Source organism: Melanotaenia boesemani, chromosome 20, assembly GCF_017639745.1.
Source record: "Melanotaenia boesemani isolate fMelBoe1 chromosome 20, fMelBoe1.pri, whole genome shotgun sequence".
Lineage (NCBI taxonomy): Eukaryota > Metazoa > Chordata > Actinopteri > Atheriniformes > Melanotaeniidae > Melanotaenia > Melanotaenia boesemani.
This window is the reverse complement of record NC_055701.1, coordinates 30,581,191-30,605,980: the sequence shown is the minus strand read 5'-3', so window position 1 is coordinate 30,605,980 and position 24,790 is coordinate 30,581,191. Positions and strand designations below refer to the sequence as shown.

Here is a 24,790-nt window from a genome sequence, read left to right as displayed (position 1 = left end):
GGCCTCGAGCTGGAGCCTAAGGCAATAGAGGAGTATTGTCTGGCGAGGGACGTCAACCACTACCCATGTGGCTTCATCATTCATCCTGATGCGCCGTGGCTTGGGGCTTCACCAGATGGTCTGATCTACGACCCAAAAGCTGAACCTGCATTTGGACTGGTAGAGGTGAAGTATCCTCATGTCAGAAGCTATGTCGACTGCACTTACCTCAGGGTCTCTGATGACATACTTCAGTTAAAAAAATCACATGCCTACTACTGGCAGGTGCAGGGGCAACTTTTATTAAGTGGATTTGAATGGTGCGACTTTGTAGTCTACACTGAGGATGACCTGTTCATTCAGAGGATTTACAGGGATGATGAAGTTCTACAAGCTATAAAAGAGAAAACTGATTATGATGCTTGCACTGCTTGTAAACAGAGGTGGGTAGTAACGTGGTACATTTACTCCATTACATTAACTTGGGTAAGTTTTTACAAAAAATGTACTTTTTATAGTAGTTTTAAAACGGTGTGCTTTTTACTTTCACTCAAATATACTTATAAATTAACACTACTTTTACTCCATTACAATTGCATGCATTCCACTCGTTGCTTCTATTTTTTGGCCATTTATTAATATGAATCAGTTTTGTTACACGACTTCCACATGACCATCTCAGAAAACAAACATACTGTGCTGGTGGCTACGTCAGTTTTATGGAGACTGTTTTAATGTGATGGATGTTTTATTCATGTTCATTTTTTTTCATCACTGTTTCAGTTATTGATTTTTAGTTAAAAAGAATATATCTGATGTTGTTGTCAGTATTTTAGTAGTTTTTTTCAATAAGTACTTTTTAGTCTAACTAGAGTAATTATTTGGATGACTAGCTTTGACTTTTACTTGAGTCATATTTTTCTCATGTAACAGTACTATTATTTCAGAATTTTTGGCTTCTCTACCCACCTCTGCTTGTAAATAACAAACAAACACAAAACAATTAAAATTCCACCGTTTGTGTCCCAAAGGAAGGCTGTGAGATCGCCTTTTTTATTGCATCAAAATGTTTAAAACAGCAATAACAATATCACATTCAATGACTAACTATTCTACAAAAATCACTTGCAATGTCAGATTTGATTGTTCTACTTTGCCCAAGCCTTAACCAAGGGGCCATTTTCGTAGTTCAGCAGGAGACATGCAACAACGTACAGCTGATTAATGTTACCAAACATATTCAAAGGAATGACTGAATCCAATAACTTGTGTTCTTTCAATCTTCGAATCACACGCTCCACATGCACTCTGAGGTGTGCGATTGCCTGCGTTTCCCTGACCTCACTCTCAGGCATTTGATGTCTTCCTGAAAGAAATGCAGGTCTGTACATCTTACAGGGCACACAGTTGTCCATCAGGAAGCCTCTGTCCACCATGATCGCTGAGTCTGGACGGAGAAGCTTGCAAAGACCTGATTCCACAAACAGCTGCTTGTCGCTGATCGAACCAGCATAGAGGGGAGAAACAAAGGTCACTGGACCATGTGGTGCTATACCAATCATTCCTTTCAGGGTGCAGTGGGACTTGTAGTTTGAGTAGACCTCACTCTGTAGCAAGGGAGAAGAAGGGGTTTGGCACCTCAGCTCAGTGCAGTCCAGAACCACAGTGGTGTCAGCATAGTCTCTGAACTCTACAGGTAGGTACTCCCGGATCCTCTCTTGTGTCATCCAGATTCTCTGTGCACCCAGGACAGAAAGCAAAAAATTGCTCCATGTGAGAATTATTCTGCTCACAGTAGATTGGTGGATTTGATAGCGGTCAGCCAGGTCCCTCTGCTTCAGTACAAGGGCCGGGTAGTTCAGGAACAGGAACATCTCATCTATTGGGTGTAGAGCCTGTCCCTGTGAAATACACAAGATAAGAAATAAATGGTTGGCTGTACTACTTTATTGTGCTCTAGTTGGAAAATCACATAATTACAAATAAGGCCTACCGTGGGAGCACTCAGTCGTCCAGCATCATCAGCAGTTAAGCTGGTCGCTCGGACCATGTATTTCAGTGATGGTTGAATGACCTGCCAAAACCGCATCAGGTGGTCATAAGATGCAAACCTGGAAACAGATGGAGACCTAACTTCACCTGAGGGACATTCCATTTTGTTTTATTTATTATTTTGAAAATTACCATAAGCAGGACAAATGTTAACCAAACTACATTAGTCAGATATTCAGTCATTTTTTTCCCCACACGCTGTGTAAATTTTTTTTAGATAGACATTTATTTATGCCTCAGTGGGGTAATTCATAGTGCTGTAGACAGCTGTACAATTTCACAGTAAACAAGTAAAACAAATATGAATAGATAAACAAGTTGTGTATACAAATATATATATATATATACACAACTACAATATAAATACATCAACACTGCTGTGAACAGGCCTAATTGTGGAGTCTGACAGCAGAGGGGAGGAAGGACCTGCTGTATCTCTCCATTGATGATGCTTTTGGTGTTCTTGACCTTCATCTGCGATCTGAAGTAAACCTTCCTGCTACAAGCAACCACCTGTTAGACCGGGGTCTTATTAATTTGTATTTCAGAATACGTTTTTAATTTCCATGTTCATGGAGTCTAACAAGTAAACCAGTCTATCCAAATATAAGAAGACGACCCCTCATTTCCCCTTGATGTTTCACTCTCAGCAGATATCTGCATCTGATCATCCACCTGGCTGCTTACTACCTGCAGATTCTACAGGTGAAGCTCCTGCAAACTTCAGTTATACTGAGGGGTTACCTTATGAAATAAATGCTTAACATTTTCACAGTACAGGGCAGCCCCTTTCACCCTGCTGCTGTCAGACCTTACAATCAGACCTGCTCACAGTCGACAACATGTAAGCTAGATGTTTACAGTAAGCAATAAGCAGAAAGCAATATACCATCTCCTGTGCTATAACACAGCTCTTTAATTTTCACCAATATAAAAAATAAAATAATGGAGCTCCTCTTGTGACACTGTATTATCATCATCATCATCAACAACATTATTATTATTAAGAAGAATAGACTATGCATTATGTAGCGTGGCTATGTATTATTATTATTATTATTATTATTATTATTATTATTGCTGTTATCGTTATTATTATCACTTTATTTCTAAAGAGGGGCTCCATGTAACTGGTCTAAAAGTATAAGATAACTAACAAATGTACTTACCAGGTGAAAAAACGAATGTCCACATCGGACCCATCAAATCGCTGTATCCCGAAACGTGACTGTGTCCCAATTCAGGGTCTGCACACTTCGAAGTGCGGATTCGTCGGCCACATACGTCATCGCGGTGCGCGAAGTACTGTCCCAATTCACAGAATTTGAAGGACCCTCCGAATCCACCCTTCGAATCCGCACTTCGTTTGGCCTCAAACGAAGGCTGCTGGTGATGCATCCTTCGCGGCCTCTTTTCTCCCACAATTCATTGCGCACAGGACGGTGGCGAATCAGCAACCTCAGAAGAGTCGTATTAAGTTTAAATAAAGTTTTATTTAAAAAAAAGTACGTTTTTTTAACTACACTTTAGTATATACGTTACAAAAGCAAGTACATTTAAAGCATGTTTGTTAAATGGTGACATTAAAATTAGGTAATATTTGATATTCAATGACTTTTAAGGGGTTAATTAAGTGTGTACCGGCTGGAAAACAACAGAGCCTCAAACCGTGTTTTTCTTTTTTTTACTGTCGGTGTTGCCGCTCCGTGTTCAGCGTCTACTGATGTTTCCTACGAGTAATTTCAGAGGTTTAAGTGATTCAACGTCCTGTGTTGTTGCTATGGGAAATTCTTGTAGACTAGGTAGGCTGTCCCATTTCACGAACGTTAAGAAGACTTGGAAGTGTGTAGACTACGGAGAACACTCTGTAGCCTACGTAGTCTGCGCACTTCGAAGTGTGCAGACCCTGAATTGGGACACACATCTGCTCCAGCTGCTGCCTTAGTGGAGCGACTTCCTCTCGTAGCCTCTGCTTTTCCTCCAGCACACTGTCCACAACGGCAGGATCCGGACCCACGCAGTAGTCGTGATCGTGTGCACAATCTGGTTCCCCTGTTTCCACATTCTCTGGTTCTCTAGCTGTGCGTTCCCACACAGAAAGTCTTCTCTCACCAAGAGAAAAGTTGTTCCACGGAAATAAAAGTGGAACGGCGCCGGGTCTCAGCGCCTCCTCTTGCCTTCTTTACTCGGCTCTTTGACATCTTGCGCTGTAAAGTGTCGACTGCATACACGGGTGTGTGGAGTGATGATGAGATTATCCCTTCTGATGTTCACCATCCATCTCTTCCGTTGTTGATCCTCCGAGGGAAACGTGTGGAAACTGATGGTTGAATTGTATTTAGCTGACGAGGTAACAATGGAACACAGAATCAGAATCAGATTTATTGCCAAGTAACTTCCATTCCAAGGAATTTGTTGTGATTTGACGGTGCCTACATATAAATAAATAAATAAATATGAACCATAAAGATATGAACAAGCCAACTGAACATATAACATTAAGACTGAAAAACTATATAAGAGTGGAAATAAAAGTTATGTACATTAAAATAAGATGAAGTAAAGTAGTGTATTTACATGAAATGTGCAGTCTGTAGTATAAAAATGTACAAGTTGAAGTGACCAATGGAGGGGGAGTGTGTTAATATAACTCCTGTGTGCTTGATGTCGCTAATATAACAAATTGCGTTGTGTCAGTTAGTCAGGTAAGTCTTTAGGTGAGTTCCAAAGCCTGATGGCAGGGGGGAAGAAACTGTTTTTGTGGCGGGAGGTGGAGGGAGGAGCAGTGTTCAGCTGTCCACCTTTCACGCCGCTGAAACTTGTGTTCCTGCTTCATCTCACGTTATATATTATACCATTATAGTAATACACTCTTCTATAAACAACTATACTACCTGTTGTCTCGAATATGAACAATATCTTATTCCTTTGTTTCCCTCAGTGTTCAAATCTACAGCCACAACGTTACCATAGCGTTAACCGGAAGCGTTTTTACTGGCGTGTCGTGAACCGGAAGTAAAAAAAACAGCACCGTGCATGAAGCCCATTAGCTCCATTTCTACTCGAAGTCTTTCTAGGAAGTATAAATAAGGAACAACTTCCCACAACCATGACACAAGGCTTGACAACTTTAATACCCAAATCCAACAAGGACACTTCCTTTATTGATAACTGGCGTCCAATAACGTTACTTAATAACGATTATAAGATATTTGCTATAGTTTTTGCCAGAAGGCTGAAAATGGTATTGGACTCAATTATTGAAGAAACTCAGTCTGGTTTTATGTCTAAAAGACATATAACGAACAATAGTTATAGACATCCTGGATTACTCTGAAATGTTAAATCTTGATGGCTTTATTTTGTTCTTAGACTTCTATAAGGCCTTCGATACAGTGGAGCACCACTTCATCCTACAATCGTTAAAGAAATCGGTAACTATTTCTCTTCTGCTATTAAAACCCTATATACTAACAGTAATAGCTCTATCAAACTACCAGGTGGCACACCCCCAAGATTTACTCTGTCTCTGGGTATTAGACAGGGTTGTCCTGCCGTACCTATTTTTGATTGTGGCTCAACATATTCAAATGAGTGCTGTGGAAGGCATCTCTGTTCCTGGTAAAGAACTAATTATAACACAGCTGGCAGATGACAACCACACTATTTTTGAAAAATGAAAATCAAATTCGTCTGGCAATCAGTGTTATTCAAGAATTCTCTGTTGCCTCTGGCTTGAGTCTAAATATAAAAAAATGCGAGCTTAGCTATTAAAGATTGCACAAAATTGGCACCATGTAACATTCCAATTAAAGATGAGGTACACTACTTAGGAATTCTAATAACAAAGGACCAAAACAGAAGAAGTTCCTCAAACTTTGAACCAAACATAGAAAAAACCTGGCGTAAATTAAACCAGTGGCTCTTACGAGACTTGTCATTGAGAAGAAGAGTACTTCTTACTAAAGCAGAGGGTATTTCTTGATTAACATACACAGCTCTCGCTCTGCATGTCAGTGATAAAACCCTGAAAGAGATTGACAAAATGCTCTTTGTATGGAAAAGTAGAACTCGTTATTTGAAGAAGACTGTTATTATGAATCCTCATGAAAATGGTGGTCTCAACTTTCTGGATTTTCGGACTCTAAATAATACATTTAAGATTAATTGGATTAAACAAATTTTCAAAAAACCCACTTCAATTTGGAATATTATTCCTCACAATATATTGTCCAAACTAGGTGGTATTAATTTTCTTCTTGTTTGCAATTAAAACATTGAAAACATCCCTGTTAAAATGTCTGCTTTTCATCGCCAGGCCTTTCTCTCATGGTGTCTCATCTACAAACATAATTTTTCACCCCATAACTATTTAATTTGGAATAACAAAGACATTTTGTATAAACACAAATCTCTTTTTATGGAATATTGGTTTCAAAATAACATCAAATGGGTAGATCAGTTATTTAACAAAGATGGTCTGTTATTAACGTATGAAGAGTTTCTTGAAAAATACAATATTCCTGTGACTCCTGGAGATTATGCAAAAGTCTTTGGAGCCATCCCCTCTGGTGTGTGTATGCTTTTTAAATGTCATCAAAGGCTTGACGCTTACAACCTAAATCTTGTCTCTCCAGTGGACACACCTGTAGGAAAGGTTTGTCCTTCCAGGCGACCCATCAATAACAACAGATTAATAAGGAATATGTTCCAAAGAGATATTATTACACTTCCTCGTGTTATTTCACACTGGAATGCATCTGTGGATGATGTACTGTGGAAGAGAGTCTGGCTGCTACCTAACAGACATCTTATTACCAATAAAGTGAAAAAAATATCTTTTAAACTTGTCCATAAATTCTATCCAGCTAAATCATATATAAAGAATAAATTTAAATATATTGATGTAAATTGTAGCTTTTGTAATGAATGTCCTGAAACTGCTGTTCATTTATTTTGGCACTGTCCAGATGTTAAAATGTTTTGGCAAAAACTATGTGACTTTATTCACCCTAACATTAAAAAAGATTTTGTGTTGTTTTGGAAGAATGTAATGTTTGGTGTTTTTGAAAATGGCTTACAAAAGAGTGACTCAGTTTATTTGATAAACCTCTTAATTTTGATGTCAAAATTTCACATTCACCGTTGTAAATACTCAGGTAAAAAGCCATGCTTCGCCGCTTTTTCTAACACCTTAAAACAATACATTCTTTCAATTAAATACTCTGAAAACCAAACGGCACTTAAAACTGTTGAAATCTGCACTGTATACAATATTTTTATATGAAACCTGTCACCCTGGCATTTGTTCCTTCCAACTCCTTTGGAATATTTTCTGTACCTTCTCTGTTGTACTGCAATTACTGTTATGACTTACTGTTATAATTACTTCTAATAAAGGGGGGTGTATTTAATTTTTTGAGGTCTTCTTCGTTGGAAATGAGTCAAGGCTCTAAATAAATGAAAAAAAAAACAACAACCAAAAAAACGCTGTTGCTATGTGCGCTGTGCCTCCGTGCGTAACAGATCTTATACAGCGTGGATGATCCTACATTTACGCATCTGGATTTACACACGATGGATGAAGTCTCATTGAAGTGTAAGATATCGTTGGAAAGTATGGAGGACGTAAAGTAACACAATGAATTAATTAAATATATCATTCAATAATTACTTAAATGTGCCATCAAATAATTAAAATGATAATTAAATACATAAATGTGTAATTAAATGTATCATTAATTAATTAAAATACAAATTAATATATGTAAAAACATAATTATTTCACTATTTAATTAATTATTTATCTATTTCATTATTTCACTATTTAATTAATTATTTATCTATTTCATTATTTCACTATTTAATTAATCATTTATCTATTTAATTAATTATTTCATTATTAAATTAATTATTTATCTATTTCATTATTTCACTATTTAATTATTTCACTATTTAATTAATCATTTATCTATTTAATTAATTATTTCACTATTTAATTAATTATTTATCTATTTCATTATTTCACTATTTAATTAATTATTTATCTATTTCATTATTTCACTATTTAATTAATTATTTATCTATTTCATTATTTCACTATTTAATTAATCATTTATCTATTTAATTAATTATTTCATTATTAAATTAATTATTTATCTATTTCATTATTTCACTATTTAATTATTTCACTATTTAATTAATCATTTATCTATTTAATTAATTATTTCACTATTTAATTATTTATCTATTTCATTATTTCACTATTTAATTAATCATTTATCTATTTAATTATTGATTTAATGATTTTGGCAGTGGCAGAGCGTCATGAATTTATTTTATCTGTCAGCATTGGTTGATTGGTTGCTCTTTCCACAAGTCCAGACAAATACATTCCAGATAATGGATCAATGCAGAGCTAGTGAACACATTCTAATACACTGTGTGGCGTTATTCACCTCTACGTTGGTTTAGATACTCTATTAAACAAACCCACAGACCAAAATTTTAATAGCAACCGCCAAAAATCAGGCAACGTGTGAGGTGGAGAAAATGTCAAAAAGTTGCCGGAGCTGCTGAGAGAAGCAGCAAATTTAATGGCGGAAGCTCTGAATAGAACTCCTACAGCTCCAGCCAGTCAGCCACAGCAGACACCTGCCGCTTCATCAGCTACACCTGTCCAAGGTAAGCTAATTTCATGTTAGCCAGGTGTGCTGCTAATCGTCGACATATTATACGGGACACGTGTGGTTTAAATTAGATAACAGTTTGTGAGTTGAGCTGAAAATGTGTTCGGTAGGCTCATTATACGTCATGTGTACGTTCATTGTTAATGATGGAAGCATAAAACCAGTTTGCTAATCGGCTAGATAAATTGAGCTAGCAGTGACATCCCAAGATAGAAGTTGAGGCTATTTTAGCTGACTGGTGACCAGCTGTGGCGTTTTTCTGGGTAGCAAGGCTCTTCGCTCCGTATAACGGTGGAGCCAGAAGGAAGGTGGTGAGACGGCCCGCAGTCCACGTTAGGCGAACAAGCTACACACACACTGTTGTTTGGCTGACCACAGGGCGGATACAGTTCCAAGTATATTGCTTAAAGCGGACCTTCTTGCTTCAGGACTTGGAGAGCAAAAAGTGACACTTTCAGGTTAGTGTGAAACCAGGAATTGACCAAAAAAAAAAAAAAAAAAAAAAAAAAAACTATTGTATATTAACTCATTGAAGTTATTTGTAGTTTAACCCAATATTTTTTAATGTAGTCCTAATATTTCCGGTTCATATTCAAGTCAGCAGTGGTGGATTATGATTTTCAGAATGTGAATAATAGTTATCACAAGCTTATTTGCTTACTTTTAAAAGTCAATATAAATTATGCCTTTTTTAAATTTGTTTCTTAGTGTCACAAACCGGGAGATTGGACTCAAATAAATCAGTATTCCAGAGAAAGGTAAAAATGGTTTATTTGAACAATGAGAATGTGTAATGGTGTTCTATCCGGTCTCGCTTGGTCAGCTCTTCTGTGGGTGTATGAGAACAGGTGTTAGAAGGCAGGGAGTCCGTGACAATGATGCAGGATATTATAGATTCACGTACCGGGTGCTGTAGTGTAGTTGGTGAGTAAACTGGCAGGACCGGAAAGGCCGGACGGGAGACCGCTGGAGTGGGTAGACAACTGCTGGATAGAGAACAGGTTAGTGGAGGAATAACTGGCGGGGGTCAGGGTCTCCAGCCCACAGAAGCGGGTGCGTCTGGGCAGAGAAGATAAGTCCATGATCCAGAATCCAAATCCAAGAATCAGTCCAGAGGTCAGTAATCCAGAAATCCAATAATCAAACAGAGTTACCAGTCAGGGGGCAGGCTGAGACGGGGATCCAGGTCCAAAAACAAGGTCAACAATAGGCAGGCAGGCAAACAGGCAGAACAACGGCTGGATGCGTGCAGGGAAGAACCAAGACGATCTGGCGGAGAGAAGCTGTCACAGGCAAGTATTTAAAGGGCGCCGTACAGGTGAAGGGCATTAGCAATCAGTGTGGGGAAAAAAAAAGGTGCGTTCAGGGAAGCTGGGAAGTCCTGATACTTATCAGACAAACAATGACAGTTAGGGAATGATAATGATCCCATGGTGATAACAAATAAACTAATGGAAGTGTTTCCAAAGCTTCAAGAAGGGGGAGGCTTCGAACTGCTAAAAATTACAGGATCTACTCGAAGTCGAAGTCTTACATTGCTTCAATGTCCCAGCACCGGATACACACTTGCCTGTCTCAAAGATCCATCTGCGATGATTGGACAGGCCACAATCTACACACGTCCACTTCAACAAGATCTACCCTTAGACTGTGTATGTACATTTACAGATTTACTACGTAATCAAAATAAAGCCTACTGGTGACTGAATCATTAATAAAAGCTATTTGTTGTCAGGAGAGCTTACGTCCTGCCTCTGGTCCAGCTGTCCCCTGCATTACTTGTCAGAAGGAAGTTCCCTTTTCAGAGATGAAGCTGCACAGACTAAGCTGCAACGGGTATGTACTTCATAAAGAAATAAAAGGGTAGCTTATTTGTTTTTCTTTAGGAAAATGCCTCTCTTATAATGTTGTGCACACAAATAAGTGAGTATGACCATTATTTCTCATTTTAACTCCAAGGAAACCCATGCAGGAATCAGAGAGACAAGAAGAGGGAGGCCAAAATGATGAAATTGCTAAAGACACAGCTTCAGTCAGCGACAGTGTTCCAGTGAGGCCAGAAACATCAGCTCAGAGTGCAGTAGAACCAGCAGTGATGGCGAATGAGGAGTTGGACCACGAGGAAACGTACAGGGGTTTGTGTTATCACATTTGCTATAAGATTGTGTGGTAATGAAACTCTGTCAATAGAAAAATAACTTCTGTAAGATAAAATAATGCGATAATACAATTGTTTAGTTTTTGTTCAGAATGTTTTGCAGTTTTGTCAACTCAGCTATGTGACAGATTCTGAAGATGTTGAGTCTCATGGGTTTGTCAGTGACACGGACAAAACTTTCCTCATATGTAGACTGAGGCGATCTGCATTTACAGGTAACAGGCCAACTCACGTCTCTCTAAAATAACTTTGTTTAGAATGGAAGCTTATTAAAGAACCCACTCAAGCTGCCAAAGTTTTCAAAGAGACTCTGTTGTGGAGCATGCATCTGGGAAACCCCTTAGAATGAAGATGGATGTAAGGGACGCTGAAGAGGACAGGGAACGGGAACTCCTCTCGTTCTATAAACAGCAGCAAGAATGGGCATGTCCACTTCATTGTACTCTTGCTGGTAAGTAATACAAAGTTTGTAATATAAATGTATCAATAAAGTTTATACCACTCAAGTTTATCATATGGAATTGTTAAATGGGATCCAGAAAATTATATAATGACCACAAATGAAAATATGCCATACACTGTTTTCCTGTTATCTGGAGTCAGTATTAAGGATGCTATAATACAATTAGAGCCAATAGAATATTGACTATTTTTTCCCTTGCTGTTTAAATGTTACATAATCCAGTTACCCGTATCAGTTAGCACCTGTTTTTTTCCCACTGTGTTATTATTATTTTATATCAGGTGATGTTGCTGTCGGAGAGGGAGTGAAGCGGTACTTTCTGACAACAATTTCCAAACTCCAGTTTGGATTCAGACTAGATCTTGGTAAGTCTGTTATTATATGGTTAATATGATGGTTTTTCTTTTTAAGTGTATTTTTTGTGACTTTATCCCCTTCTCTCTTGGTACACTACAGGAGGAATGAGCCGAACTGCTATTTGAGGGTGAACCTGACCATCTTGTTCCAGCAGCATCTGAGGTGCTTATTGAAAGCAACCTCTTCCAGGTTGCAGGAAAGGATGTTGGCCCACACCTTTCTGCATGATGGTCCTCAAGTCACAGGTTTAAGTCCTGCTGTAATTCATGTACTCTTCAATGGGGACCCTGAAATGGCAACTGTTGTTACAGAAGACTGTCCTGATCTGCACATCAGGAGTATCATAAAACTCGTAAGTTTAAATATAAAACTTTGCCTTGCAAATACTGTTTGGACAAACGTAATAACTTTTATGGTCTTGATTCTAGCTTGAACATGAAGAACTTACACCGGAACAGAAGCACATCATTTCAGATCTTTCCATGTCTTGGGATCTCCCGGCAGTCACTAAAACAAATCAGAAATGGCTGCTTAACAAACTCCTGCTCCATGCTGTAAGTTCCTGCTGGTGAAGTGACAGAATTCATTGCTGTAGTTGTAATTATAGAAAGTCTTGTGAACCCTGGCTTATGTCAACAATGGCAGAGAAGGAAATGGTTAAATTTTAGTTGTGAAATTCATGCTGTAAATTGTCAATATTTAGTCTTGGCCCATGATCATGTTAAAGTTCTTTGAAACCACCACTTAATGCACATACAATTTAACTACATTTCTCATGCCTGTAACTGTTGATGGGGCGGTGGTATATTTTACAAAATCCCAATTTCACAAATGTTGACACAGTATAGAAGATCTTAAAATGAAAATGTACATCCCATCACACTATAGTACATTTAGAGTGGCTCTGTGAATATGCCTTTTGATCTATAAAAAGATGTCAAGAGTTCACAATTCTTAACTTCTGTCATTCAGTTTTTAAGCATTTAACCACTAGACACCAGTTTCTAAAATTTAGAGTGGAATTTCCCCTTTCATCCATTAGTTGTCTTAAGGTGGCACCGTACTACTGTGTACATTTTAGGACATCCTCGTAGTCAGTCAGGTGTCGGGAAAAAAGTTGTCAGAAATAAAGTTGTCAGAGTCGAAGTGTGTCTCAAACCGCGCACTTACATGAGTGTACTGGAAGGTAGTGTGTAGTGCACACTATCGTGGGTAAGTGCTGAGCACTAACGTTTTGCACTTACCAGTAGGGACGTACAGGATCGCAGGATCCTCCTCGGGCTGCACATGAATTAGAACGTATGCTTATTTATTTTAAGGCATATATGACCTCCTACATGCTGCCTAATAGCAGCGCCGCTCCATTAATATACTTTTTTTTTTTTTAGGACAGTCCGTCCAAGTTCTTCCAAAATCTAAAATCATGTTAACATATGTGTATTTTAAATGACTGAGATGGTTATTTCATTTACCAAGACCATGATCTGCATATTCCTTAACCAAAATAACTTCTCCCTTTTTAAAATCATTACAATTTCTGTGTTTAAGATGCTCCTAGAAAAAATCAAATGGCCAGTTGAGGACAGTGATGATGAAGACTTTGACTTGGAGTCCACATGCTGCATCTCTGGTTTTCTAAGGATGTTCATTGAAACGGGTACACCCACCTGATGTGGCTAATGTGTTGGTCTCTTTACACTTTTGGATATGATCAATTTAAAGTCTGTTTTCTTTAATCCATTTTATGTCTTTGAGCTTCTTCAGGTACACTGGCCCAGCTGCTGACATTCTGGGTTGGCTGGGAGATGCTTCCTCCTGAGCTGAAGGTGGAGATTTCTGAGGGAACCTTCCCTATGTCCTCCACATGCTTCGAAACACTAAAGCTGCCAGCTCATTTCAAAACTTACATGGACTTTGAGAAAGCCCTTTTCTCTGCCATAAATAGTGCACAACATGGATTTGGGCTTGTTTAAGTTTTTTTTTGTTTTGTTTTGAGCCCTGCACTGATCAGTAATCAGGCCAGTTGACACAAGTTCAGAGTCTTTAACTATGCAGTAGTTGTCCATTTTATTCAACATTTTTTTTTTCAACACCTCCCCCCCCCCCCCCCAACCCAATTTACTGAAACCAAACAGTTCTGCATCTGCAGTCTTAACAGAATAGCATTCTTGTTCATTGTTTAAAATTATCAAACAAAGTAAAAGAGTGTTTTAATTTCAGAAAGTCGTGAAGCTGCACATAAACAGCACAAAGTCCATTTATTCCTGTTCTGTTCCTTTATTGCTGTTAAAGTTTCACCTTGATCTAACATCCTAAATAAAAGAATGTGTTGGACATCAGTTGGCCATCATTCTTGATAAAACTTGCACAGTCTCTACATATGATCTGAGTGCATCGGTTACAGAAACCCCTGGAGCTGGCAAGTTGGCAACCTCTTCATCAGAGAGCTCACGGGCCAGCTGGACCTCTGGGACTGACTGCCTCTGCGAAGACTGTGAGGACCATTCCAGTCAATCCCATAGTCTTCATGAACCTGAATTGAGGACAAGCATAATCAGTCATGTACTTAATTAGTCTGACATGTCATAACACAAGTTATTTTTTGGTCACCGAGTTGATATAAAATGAAACTTTGCCTATTCAGTTTTGTAAATACAGTTATGCATAGCATGCACCATAGAAGCTACAGCTCACAGGTTGATCTGAAAAGTCAGATGACTTTAAATTACACTTACATTAGTCTCTAAAGTAGCACATTGACCACAATAGACTTTCAAAATTCATTCAGGGAAAATGACATTTTAAGTTGATCTTTCTTTAACCTCAGTAGGATCCTCCATGGAACCATGCTCCCTGTATCTTCTCCAAAGTTGCTGTGGTGATTGATTCCTTTCAGTTCTAAGACCATGAAAGTTCCAAGCATCTTTGAAAGAATTGAGACTTTGCTGAATAAGTGGAAGAAAGATCCGGTGCAGTCCAAAAAGATGGACTTCATTGTCTGGGTTCAGTGTTCCCTGATCTTCCAATGAAGTGAAGATCTGATAGAAGAGGTCCAGGGCATGTTCATAAACATCTCTCCACATCCTCTCTATTCTGTGTTTAGAATAAAATTGGCAATGTTCATTTACATGCGACATCTACTAAAGTAGTACATTCAGCTGGTATATTTGTTGTGTAAGCCTAGTTGCCAAACATTTATTTACCGCTGATTGTGGACACTTCTGCCTGTGGTGTGAGAATTCCTGTCGGTACCTCTGCTCCGGATCATGAATGCTGCTACATCTGCATTCTCCCCCCTTTATCTGACCGTACCCTTGATGGCAGCCTGTACTGCTCAACAGCAGTAATAAAGCTCTGTAAGACTGTATGAGCTCTATTATTGCTAGCGACTGTCAGGTAGACCACCAAACGACTGAATCCATCCACCCCACCATGGACAACAAATCTCCATCTGTCAGGCAATTATTAACACATGAAAAAGCACAACTTTACTGTAAAACAACATCTATTAGAAAGATGCATTGTTTATCTGCTAATGTCACTAACCTGATGAGCTTATGGTTGCCATCTATATGCCACAAAGAGTTTGGGCCAGGAACAGAATACTGCCGTCGTCTTAATACACGCAGTCTTAGACGTCTCATGTAGACTCCCTCTGCAGCGACTCGCCGTAAAGATTCTTGCACTCTTGAGACTGAGGGGAAGAAAATAAATTAACCGTGCACTCACTGGCAACAAAAATAATCATGGAGACACTTAGTTGTCATAATAAAAGCTGTAATGTGTATTAAACTGTCAGCAGCTGCACTACAGAACCACCACTACCTCAAAAATGTACTGTACTGTCAGATATTGTCTTACTAATATGATAATGTAAGCTCCCAGATGCTTAAAGTTTACACTGTTGACTATATTCAGAACAGACATGACCTGTGATTTTTCAGCCAAAATGATGATACACCTAGGGTGGGGTTATTGGGCACATCCTGACAGGCTGAGAGTATTACTGCCAAATATCATGAAAAACTTTATTTCAATAATTCAACTTAATAAGGCCAACTAGACTCATTATATGCAAAGTGAGATATTTCAAGCATGTATTTACTATTTTGATGATTATGGCTTACAGCTTATGGAAACCCACAAATCTAAATCTCAACCCAGATGTTTTTATTTTATTACTATTTTTTCAAAGACAAATATTAGACATGGGCGCTCATGCTTGTACAGACTGGGGTCTGGGCGGGTAGGAGAGGGTGTGCATGCGCTTAGTTTGTGTACGATTGTGCCTTTTTATTCTTTGTTCCATTCATTCATTCTGTGATGTGTGAAGGTTTTTAAATTTTGTTTTTAATATGCATGATATTTATTATGCACAGCAATTTGTGTTACTTTGTGTATGAAAAGTGCATATAAATAAACATTGATTTGATTATTACATGAAATCAATAATAATAATAATAATAATAATAATAATAATAAATGTTGAACAGAAATGTTGGCCATCAGAAGAGTATAGTCATGCCAGTGGGAAGAAGCCGAAATACCCGGATAACCCACACATACATAAAAAAAAACTAATTAATTAATTAAATTTAGCCCATATTAATAATACTCACTTGGAACACGGACACCTCTTGCATTCAGATGACCACGCATTAGCTTGTAGTGTTTGGGTGTCTTCGGTGAAGAATCATCTGGTCTAATTCCTCATCATTCACCGCTGAGAAGAGGTCTGTCTTTCTGTGCAGACAAATAGGCATAAATTTCACTAATCCTTAAACTTTACTGAATGTATGAGGCAAATGAACGGCAATTCATGAAATGAAAAGTCGTGCATTTTGTGTCAGTACCTTAAACCGCTTTGTTTCATGCGCCTCCTGATGGTCCTCTCTGACACTCCGAACATTGCTGCAGTTTGACCACCTGCTAGTCCACAATGAACCTGATGCTCCAGAACTGCAGTCGGTATGTCAAACGCCAAACGTCCTGGTCCCTGTGTGTGTTCCGCTTGTTGTGCCCTGGTACCAGAGAAGCGGTGGAGTACTTCTCCTAAATTTGCAGTCACTCTATCGTCAATGTCTTGGTCGAAAAGTGCAGAAATAAGTCCAATAACTTCTATATATTCCTCTGTTTTACTTGCTACACGTTCTGGGTCAGCAGGTCCTGCTTCCACATCATCTGCTAACTCTAAAATGTCTCTCACCATCTCCCTGAAAAGTTCACGAATGTCATCCACTGTCTCTCTCCAGCCTCTCAATGGGCACGGCGATGTTTTTTAACTTCCGGTTCACGACACGCCAGTAAAAACGCTTCCGGTTAACGCTATGGTAACGTTGTGGCTGTAGATTTGAACACTGAGGGAAACAAAGGAATAAGATATTGTTCATATTCGAGACAACAGGTAGTATAGTTGTTTATAGAAGAGTGTATTACTATAATGGTATAATATATAACGTGAGATGAAGCAGGAACACAAGTTTCAGCGGCGTGAAAGGTGGACAGCTGAACACTGCTCCTCCCTCCACCTCCCGCCACAAAAACAGTTTCTTCCCCCCTGCCATCAGGCTTTGGAACTCACCTAAAGACTTACCTGACTAACTGACACAACGCAATTTGTTATATTAGCGACATCAAGCACACAGGAGTTATATTAACACACTCCCCCTCCATTGGTCACTTCAACTTGTACATTTTTATACTACAGACTGCACATTTCATGTAAATACACTACTTTACTTTATCTTATTTTAATGTACATAACTTTTATTTCCACTCTTATATAGTTTTTCAGTCTTAATGTTATATGTTCAGTTGGCTTGTTCATATCTTTATGGTTCATATTTATTTATTTATTTATATGTAGGCACCGTCAAATCACAACAAATTCCTTGGAATGGAAGTTACTTGGCAATAAATCTGATTCTGATTCTGTGTTCCATTGTTACCTCGTCAGCTAAATACAATTCAACCATCAGTTTCCACACGTTTCCCTCGGAGGATCAACAACGGAAGAGATGGATGGTGAACATCAGAAGGGATAATCTCATCATCACTCCACACACCCGTGTATGCAGTCGACACTTTACAGCGCAAGATGTCAAAGAGCCGAGTAAAGAAGGCAAGAGGAGGCGCTGAGACCCGGCGCCGTTCCACTTTTATTTCCGTGGAACAACTTTTCTCTTGGTGAGAGAAGACTTTCTGTGTGGGAACGCACAGCTAGAGAACCAGAGAATGTGGAAACAGGGGAACCAGATTGTGCACACGATCACGACTACTGCGTGGGTCCGGATCCTGCCGTTGTGGACAGTGTGCTGGAGGAAAAGCAGAGGCTACGAGAGGAAGTCGCTCCACTAAGGCAGCAGCTGGAGCAGATGTTCCTGTCACGTTTCGGGATACAGCGATTTGATGGGTCCGATGTGGACATTCGTTTTTTCACCCGGTAAATACATTTGTTAGTTATCTTCTACTTTTAGACCAGTTATATGGAGCCCCTCTTTAGAAATAAAGTGATAATAATAACGATAACAGCAATGACAATAATAATAATAATACATAGCCACGCTACATAATGCATAGTCTATTCTTCTTAATAATAATAATGTTGTTGATGATGATGATGATAATACAGTGTCACAAGAGGAGCTCCATTATTTTATTTTTTATATTGGTGAAAATTAAAGAGCTGTGTTATAGCACAGGAGATGGTATATTGCTTTCTGCTTATTGCTTACTGTAAACATCTAGCTTACATGTTGTCGACTGTGAGCAGGTCTGATTGTAAGGTCTGACAGCAGCAGGGTGAAAGGGGCTGCCCTGTACTGTGAAAATGTTAAGCATTTATTTCATAAGGTAACCCCTCAGTATAACTGAAGTTTGCAGGAGCTTCACCTGTAGAATCTGCAGGTAGTAAGCAGCCAGGTGGATGATCAGATGCAGATATCTGCTGAGAGTGAAACATCAAGGGGAAATGAGGGGTCGTCTTCTTATATTTGGATAGACTGGTTTACTTGTTAGACTCCATGAACATGGAAATTAAAAACGTATTCTGAAATACAAATTAATAAGACCCCGGTCTAACAGGTGGTTGCTTGTAGCAGGAAGGTTTACTTCAGATCGCAGATGAAGGTCAAGAACACCAAAAGCATCATCAATGGAGAGATACAGCAGGTCCTTCCTCCCCTCTGCTGTCAGACTCCACAATTAGGCCTGTTCACAGCAGTGTTGATGTATTTATATTGTAGTTGTGTATATATATATATATTTGTATACACAACTTGTTTATCTATTCATATTTGTTTTACTTGTTTACTGTGAAATTGTACAGCTGTCTACAGCACTATGAATTACCCCACTGAGGCATAAATAAATGTCTATCTAAAAAAAATTTACACAGCGTGTGGGGAAAAAAATGACTGAATATCTGACTAATGTAGTTTGGTTAACATTTGTCCTGCTTATGGTAATTTTCAAAATAATAAATAAAACAAAATGGAATGTCCCTCAGGTGAAGTTAGGTCTCCATCTGTTTCCAGGTTTGCATCTTATGACCACCTGATGCGGTTTTGGCAGGTCATTCAACCATCACTGAAATACATGGTCCGAGCGACCAGCTTAACTGCTGATGATGCTGGACGACTGAGTGCTCCCACGGTAGGCCTTATTTGTAATTATGTGATTTTCCAACTAGAGCACAATAAAGTAGTACAGCCAACCATTTATTTCTTATCTTGTGTATTTCACAGGGACAGGCTCTACACCCAATAGATGAGATGTTCCTGTTCCTGAACTACCCGGCCCTTGTACTGAAGCAGAGGGACCTGGCTGACCGCTATCAAATCCACCAATCTACTGTGAGCAGAATAATTCTCACATGGAGCAATTTTTTGCTTTCTGTCCTGGGTGCACAGAGAATCTGGATGACACAAGAGAGGATCTGGGAGTACCTACCTGTAGAGTTCAGAGACTATGCTGACACCACTGTGGTTCTGGACTGCACTGAGCTGAGGTGCCAAACCCCTTCTTCTCCCTTGCTACAGAGTGAGGTCTACTCAAACTACAAGTCCCACTGCACCCTGAAAGGAATGATTGGTATAGCACCACATGGTCCAGTGACCTTTGTTTCTCCCCTCTATGCTGGTTCGATCAGCGACAAGCAGCTGTTTGTGGAATCAGGTCTTTGCAAGCTTCTCCGTCCAGACTCAGCGATCATGGTGGACAGAGGCTTCCTGATGGACAACTGTGTGCCCTGTAAGATGTACAGACCTGCATTTCTTTCAGGAAGACATCAAATGCCTGAGAGTGAGGTCAGGGAAACGCAGGCAATCGCACACCTCAGAGTGCATGTGGAGCGTGTGATTCGAAGGTTGAAAGAACACAAGTTATTCGAGTCAGTCATTCCTTTGAATATGTTTGGTAACATTAATCAGCTGTACGTTGTTGCATGTCTCCTGCTGAACTACGAAAATGGCCCCTTGGTTAAGGCTTGGGCAAAGTAGAACAATCAAATCTGACATTGCAAGTGATTATTGTAGAATAGTTAGTCATTGAATGTGATATTGTTATTGCTGTTTTAAACATTTTGATGCAATAAAAAAGGCGATCTCACAGCCTTCCTTTGGGACACAAACGGTGGAATTTTAATTGTTTTGTGTTTGTTTGTTATTTACAAGCAGAGGTGGGTAGAGAAGCCAAAAATTCTGAAATAATAGTACTGTTACATGAGAAAAATATGACTCAAGTAAAAGTCAAAGCTAGTCATCCAGATAATTACTCTAGTTAGACTAAAAAGTACTTATTGAAAAAAAACTACTAAAATACTGACAACAACATCAGATATATTCTTTTTAACTAAAAATCAATAACTGAAACAGTGATGAAAAAAAATGAACATGAATAAAACATCCATCACATTAAAACAGTCTTCATAAAACTGACGTAGCCACCAGCACAGTATGTTTGTTTTCTGAGATGGTCATGTGGAAGTCGTGTAACAAAACTGATTCATATTAATAAATGGCCAAAAAATAGAAGCAACGAGTGGAATGCATGCAATTGTAATGGAGTAAAAGTAGTGTTAATTTATAAGTATATTTGAGTAAAAGTAAAAAGCACACCGTTTTAAAACTACTATAAAAAGTACATTTTTTGTAAAAACTTACCCAAGTTAATGTAATGGAGTAAATGTACCACGTTACTACCCACCTCTGTTTACAAGCAGTGCAAGCATCATAATCAGTTTTCTCTTTTATAGCTTGTAGAACTTCATCATCCCTGTAAATCCTCTGAATGAACAGGTCATCCTCAGTGTAGACTACAAAGTCGCACCATTCAAATCCACTTAATAAAAGTTGCCCCTGCACCTGCCAGTAGTAGGCATGTGATTTTTTTAACTGAAGTATGTCATCAGAGACCCTGAGGTAAGTGCAGTCCACATAGCTTCTGACATGAGGACACTTCACCTCTACCAGTCCAAATGCAGGTTCAGCTTTTGGGTCGTAGATCAGACCATCTGGTGAAGCCCCAAGCCACGGCGCATCGGGATGAATGATGAAGCCACATGGGTAGTGGTTGACGTCCCTCGCCAGACAATACTCCTCTATTGCCTTAGGCTCCAGCTCGAGGCCTCTCTTCATGTCGGCAGTTTTGTAGCCTGACTGGGAGATTCGAACGGCCAAGCTTTCTGCCGATGACTGTCCTCTCACATGGCAAACTTCTCTGAAGCACATCACATGGATAAACAGTATATAATTAAACAGTACAATTATATATATATATATATATATATATATAAACACTATACTATTATTAAAACCAAAATGCATAAGGTCTGCTAGGCTGCGGTTTCTGAAAAAGATGTTTATATGAAGGCAAAGTTTTAAAAACAAAATCATATTTAACACAGTTTCTTATTCCGACAGGATCATCATGTTTGTTTACAACTATATATCCTGTTGGGTGAAAAGTGCACATACCTAAATCTAGAGGATGTCACACGCAGCCTCCTTAAGAGGTGCCATTCCTGCAGAGAGCTTTGCTGCCTTGTGCTCTCCTCAGTTCGGTGGGCCATGTCATGTGATGTTTCCAGAGACATCATGTGGAGTTGCTGATGATGGCTCAGTACAAAGCAGCACTTGGTGGGGCCCAAGAAGTAATTGGAGGGAGGTACAGATGGTCGTGGTGTTGCAGTGGAATGCAAACACGTTTTAGGTGGGCTCCATGCTGGGAGGAGATAGGAGAGGACACTTCCTTCTTGAACTTTGCCAAAGGCACTGTCCACCAGTGGTATAGCCCCTGAAATTTTCTCCACCTCACACGTTGCCTGATTTTTGGCGGTTGCTATTAAAATTTTGGTCTGTGGGTTTGTTTAATAGAGTATCTAAACCAACGTAGAGGTGAATAACGCCACACAGTGTATTGGAATGTGTTCACTAGCTCTGCACTGATCCATTATCTGGAATGTATTTGTTTTGATGCTCTGCCACTGCCAAAATCATGAATTTATTTTATCTGTCAACCTTGCCCATCAAACTCAGTGGGCGGGTCCTGACGCCTGATTGGTAGCTCTTTCCACAAGTCAAGACAAATACATTCCAGATAATGGATCAATGGAGAGCTAGTGAACACATTTCAATACACTGTGTGGCGTTATTCACCTCTACGTTGGTTCAGATACTCTGTTAAACAAACCCATAGAACAAACTTTTATTAACGCAGAATGTTGGACAGTATGTGACGTGAAGGAGCTGCTGAGAGAAGCAGCGGGTTTGATCGTGGAATCTCTAAACAGAACTTCTACTTGGTTCTCCAGAACTGCCGTCGGGTCAAACTCCAAACGTCCCGGTCCCTGTGTGTTCTGCTTGTTGTATCATGGTACCAGAGAAGCTGTGGAGTACTTCTAAACTTTCAGTCACTCTGTGGTCAATATTTTGGTCGGAAAGTGACTAAATGAGTCCAACAACTTCAACATATTCTCTGCTTTCCTCGCTACATGCGCTGGTTAGCCCCGCCCACTGAGTTTGATGGGCTAGGCTGACAGATAAAATAAATTAATGATTATGGCAGTGGACCATGAAATAATTAATTACATAGATGAATAATTAATTAAATAGTGAAATAATGAAATAGATAAATAATTAATTTAATAATTAAATAATTAAATAAATAGATAAATAATTAATTAAATAGTGAAATAATGAAATAGATAAATAATTAATTAAATAGTGAAATAATTATATATGTTTTTACATATATTAATTTGTATTTTAATTAATTAATGATACATTTAATTACACATTTATGTATTTAATTATCATTTTAATCATTTAATTACACATTTATGTATTTAATTATCATTTTAATTATTTAATTACACATTTATGTATTTAATTATCATTTTAATTATTTAATTACACATTTATGTATTTAATTATCATTTTAATTATTTAATTACACATTTATGTATTTAATTATCATTTTAATCATTAAATTACACATTTATGTATTTAATTATCATTTTAATTATTTAATTACACATTTATGTATTTAATTATCATTTTAATTATTTAATGACACATTTAAGTAATTATTGAATGATATATTTAATTAATTCATTGTGTCACTTTACGTCCTCCATAGAAAAGCTCGCAGGTGAAGAATTTGATTAAACTTTATTGACACTGCCAAGACCCACAACAAAATGGCTGTGAATGAAAGTAAACGTTAGCGCATGATGCAGTTTCACATTATGGATTACCAGTGTTGGGCACCTTACTTTGAAAAAGTAATTAGTTACAGTTACTAGTTACTTCTCCCAAAAAGTAATTGAGTTAGTAACTGAGTTACTCCACTATAAAAATAACTAGTTACCAGGGAAAGTAACTATTTCATTACTTTTTTAAAGTTTAAAAATGTCAAAGAAGTTTGATTTTTTTCAGAACAGGTTTCACAGGCCAGGTGCATAGAGTAGAACAGCAAAGACTGGTACCTGAACAGAGGTTTTAATATTTATTGCACCTCAAAAGACCACAACTGGTACAACTGTACTTCAAGAATTTTCTTCATCATTTCCACCTCGAAAACGCCGTTTTTCCCTGAGACTACGGACTCGCCATCTCTGATTTTTTGTGTGTGTGCTTCTATGTGCTAGGTTTGTGTGTAAACATCCGCCCACCTGGTGTCTCTGATTGGCTTATAAAATTTTCCTCCAATCATCATTACTTAATCGCTTACCCCTGTTTTCACTACAGGGGAAAACACACACACATTTGGAGCTCCTGTGTCTGTGAGCCAAGCTAGCGTTAAACCAAGTGGGACGACCACTTCGTAGCTTCACTCAGTAACTTGTAGTAACGGCATTTTGGTAATGGTAACGGCGTTGTAACGATAGAAAAAGTAATTAATTAGATTACTCGTTACTAAAAAAGGCAACGGCGTTTATTTTAACTCCGTTATTCCCATCACTGTGGATTACTATGCTGTGAATTTTGGTTGAAGAACAGTGTGGATAGTCTGAAAATGACCACGAAAAGGTAAGGAAATAAAAAATATCGCTGTTTGTGAGAATAGCTTTGGGATTTGGTGTATTTGGTGATAAACATGCTATCTGATAAGGCTAGCTGTGATATGCAAAGGTTAGCTTTGTGTTTGTTTTGAGACTGACGTGAGGTGCTTGGCGAATATCTTTTTATGCTTGGTATCATATGAAATTGCAGCTTTTCTAGTTTCATTTGATACCCAATATGTTGGGGTGCATTTTGTTTAGGGTGTTACTCTAATGGTGGCGCTGTTGTTTGTTGTATATTTATTTTGAAGTTGTTTTTAAACAAATACTTTGTTGACCAAATGCACTTGAAGAGTTGATTTAGTGGTGTTAGGGATTCTTCTTTGAGACAAATTATAAAAAAAATGTCCTTACATCACTAAAGTAATTTTTTTTACACACGTGAACTTGTGTTTACACCTGTTCGACCGACTGGTGGATCCGTCGGGCTTAAGGGGTTTGAATACTTTGAACAAGTACATATTTAACTAGTATGTAATATATATTTGAATAGGAAAGATGGGTGGAGACATGATTCCAGCAGCGTTCCC

At 38.4% G+C, this 24,790-nt stretch overlaps 2 protein-coding genes and 2 long non-coding RNA genes across 5 annotated transcripts; 2 read left to right on the top strand and 2 right to left on the bottom strand.

Moving 5' to 3' along the window:
• Nucleotides 1–982: 982 nt before the first annotated feature.
• LOC121631781 lies at nt 983–2,108 on the bottom strand. Its single transcript, XM_041972853.1, has 2 exons — nt 1,973–2,108; nt 983–1,880 (listed from the first exon to the last, which is right to left on the bottom strand). Exons 1-2 carry the CDS (start codon nt 2,066–2,068, stop codon nt 1,128–1,130), a joined length of 849 nt encoding a protein of 282 aa, XP_041828787.1. The 5' UTR covers nt 2,069–2,108; the 3' UTR covers nt 983–1,127.
• Nucleotides 2,109–10,286: 8,178 nt separating this feature from the next.
• Nucleotides 10,287–10,699, top strand: LOC121631784. 2 transcript variants are annotated; one of them, XR_006008794.1, is made up of 3 exons: nt 10,287–10,372; nt 10,456–10,556; nt 10,680–10,699. It is a non-coding gene; the product is annotated as an uncharacterized LOC121631784 (long non-coding RNA). The 2 variants fall into 2 exon arrangements; XR_006008793.1 differs by having other exon boundaries at nt 10,456–10,583; nt 10,680–10,694.
• A 4,304-nt stretch (nt 10,700–15,003) lies between these two features.
• On the bottom strand, nt 15,004–16,367 carry LOC121631785. The gene is made up of 3 exons (XR_006008795.1): nt 16,318–16,367; nt 15,245–15,392; nt 15,004–15,149 (listed from the first exon to the last, which is right to left on the bottom strand). It is a non-coding gene; the product is annotated as an uncharacterized LOC121631785 (long non-coding RNA).
• A 270-nt stretch (nt 16,368–16,637) lies between these two features.
• On the top strand, nt 16,638–20,196 carry LOC121630869. The gene is made up of 4 exons (XM_041971383.1): nt 16,638–16,666; nt 17,895–18,140; nt 19,234–19,351; nt 19,444–20,196. The coding sequence occupies exons 1-4, from the start codon at nt 16,638–16,640 to the stop codon at nt 20,194–20,196; spliced, it is 1,146 nt and encodes a 381-aa protein (XP_041827317.1).
• The last annotated feature ends 4,594 nt before the right edge of the window (nt 20,197–24,790 follow it).

Excerpts from the sequence above, each read along its gene's own strand:
- LOC121631781 (XM_041972853.1), bottom strand. The coding sequence starts at position 2,068 with ATGCGGTTTTGGCAGGTCATTCAACCATCACTGAAATACATGGTCCGA. Across the intron at positions 1,881-1,972 it reads GACGACTGAGTGCTCCCACG|GGACAGGCTCTACACCCAAT; the intron begins GTAGGCCTTATT and ends TGTATTTCACAG.
- LOC121630869 (XM_041971383.1), top strand. The coding sequence starts at position 16,638 with ATGAACCTGATGCTCCAGAACTGCAGTCG. Across the intron at positions 18,141-19,233 it reads GACATTCGTTTTTTCACCCG|GTTTGCATCTTATGACCACC; the intron begins GTAAATACATTT and ends ATCTGTTTCCAG. Across the intron at positions 19,352-19,443 it reads GACGACTGAGTGCTCCCACG|GGACAGGCTCTACACCCAAT; the intron begins GTAGGCCTTATT and ends TGTATTTCACAG.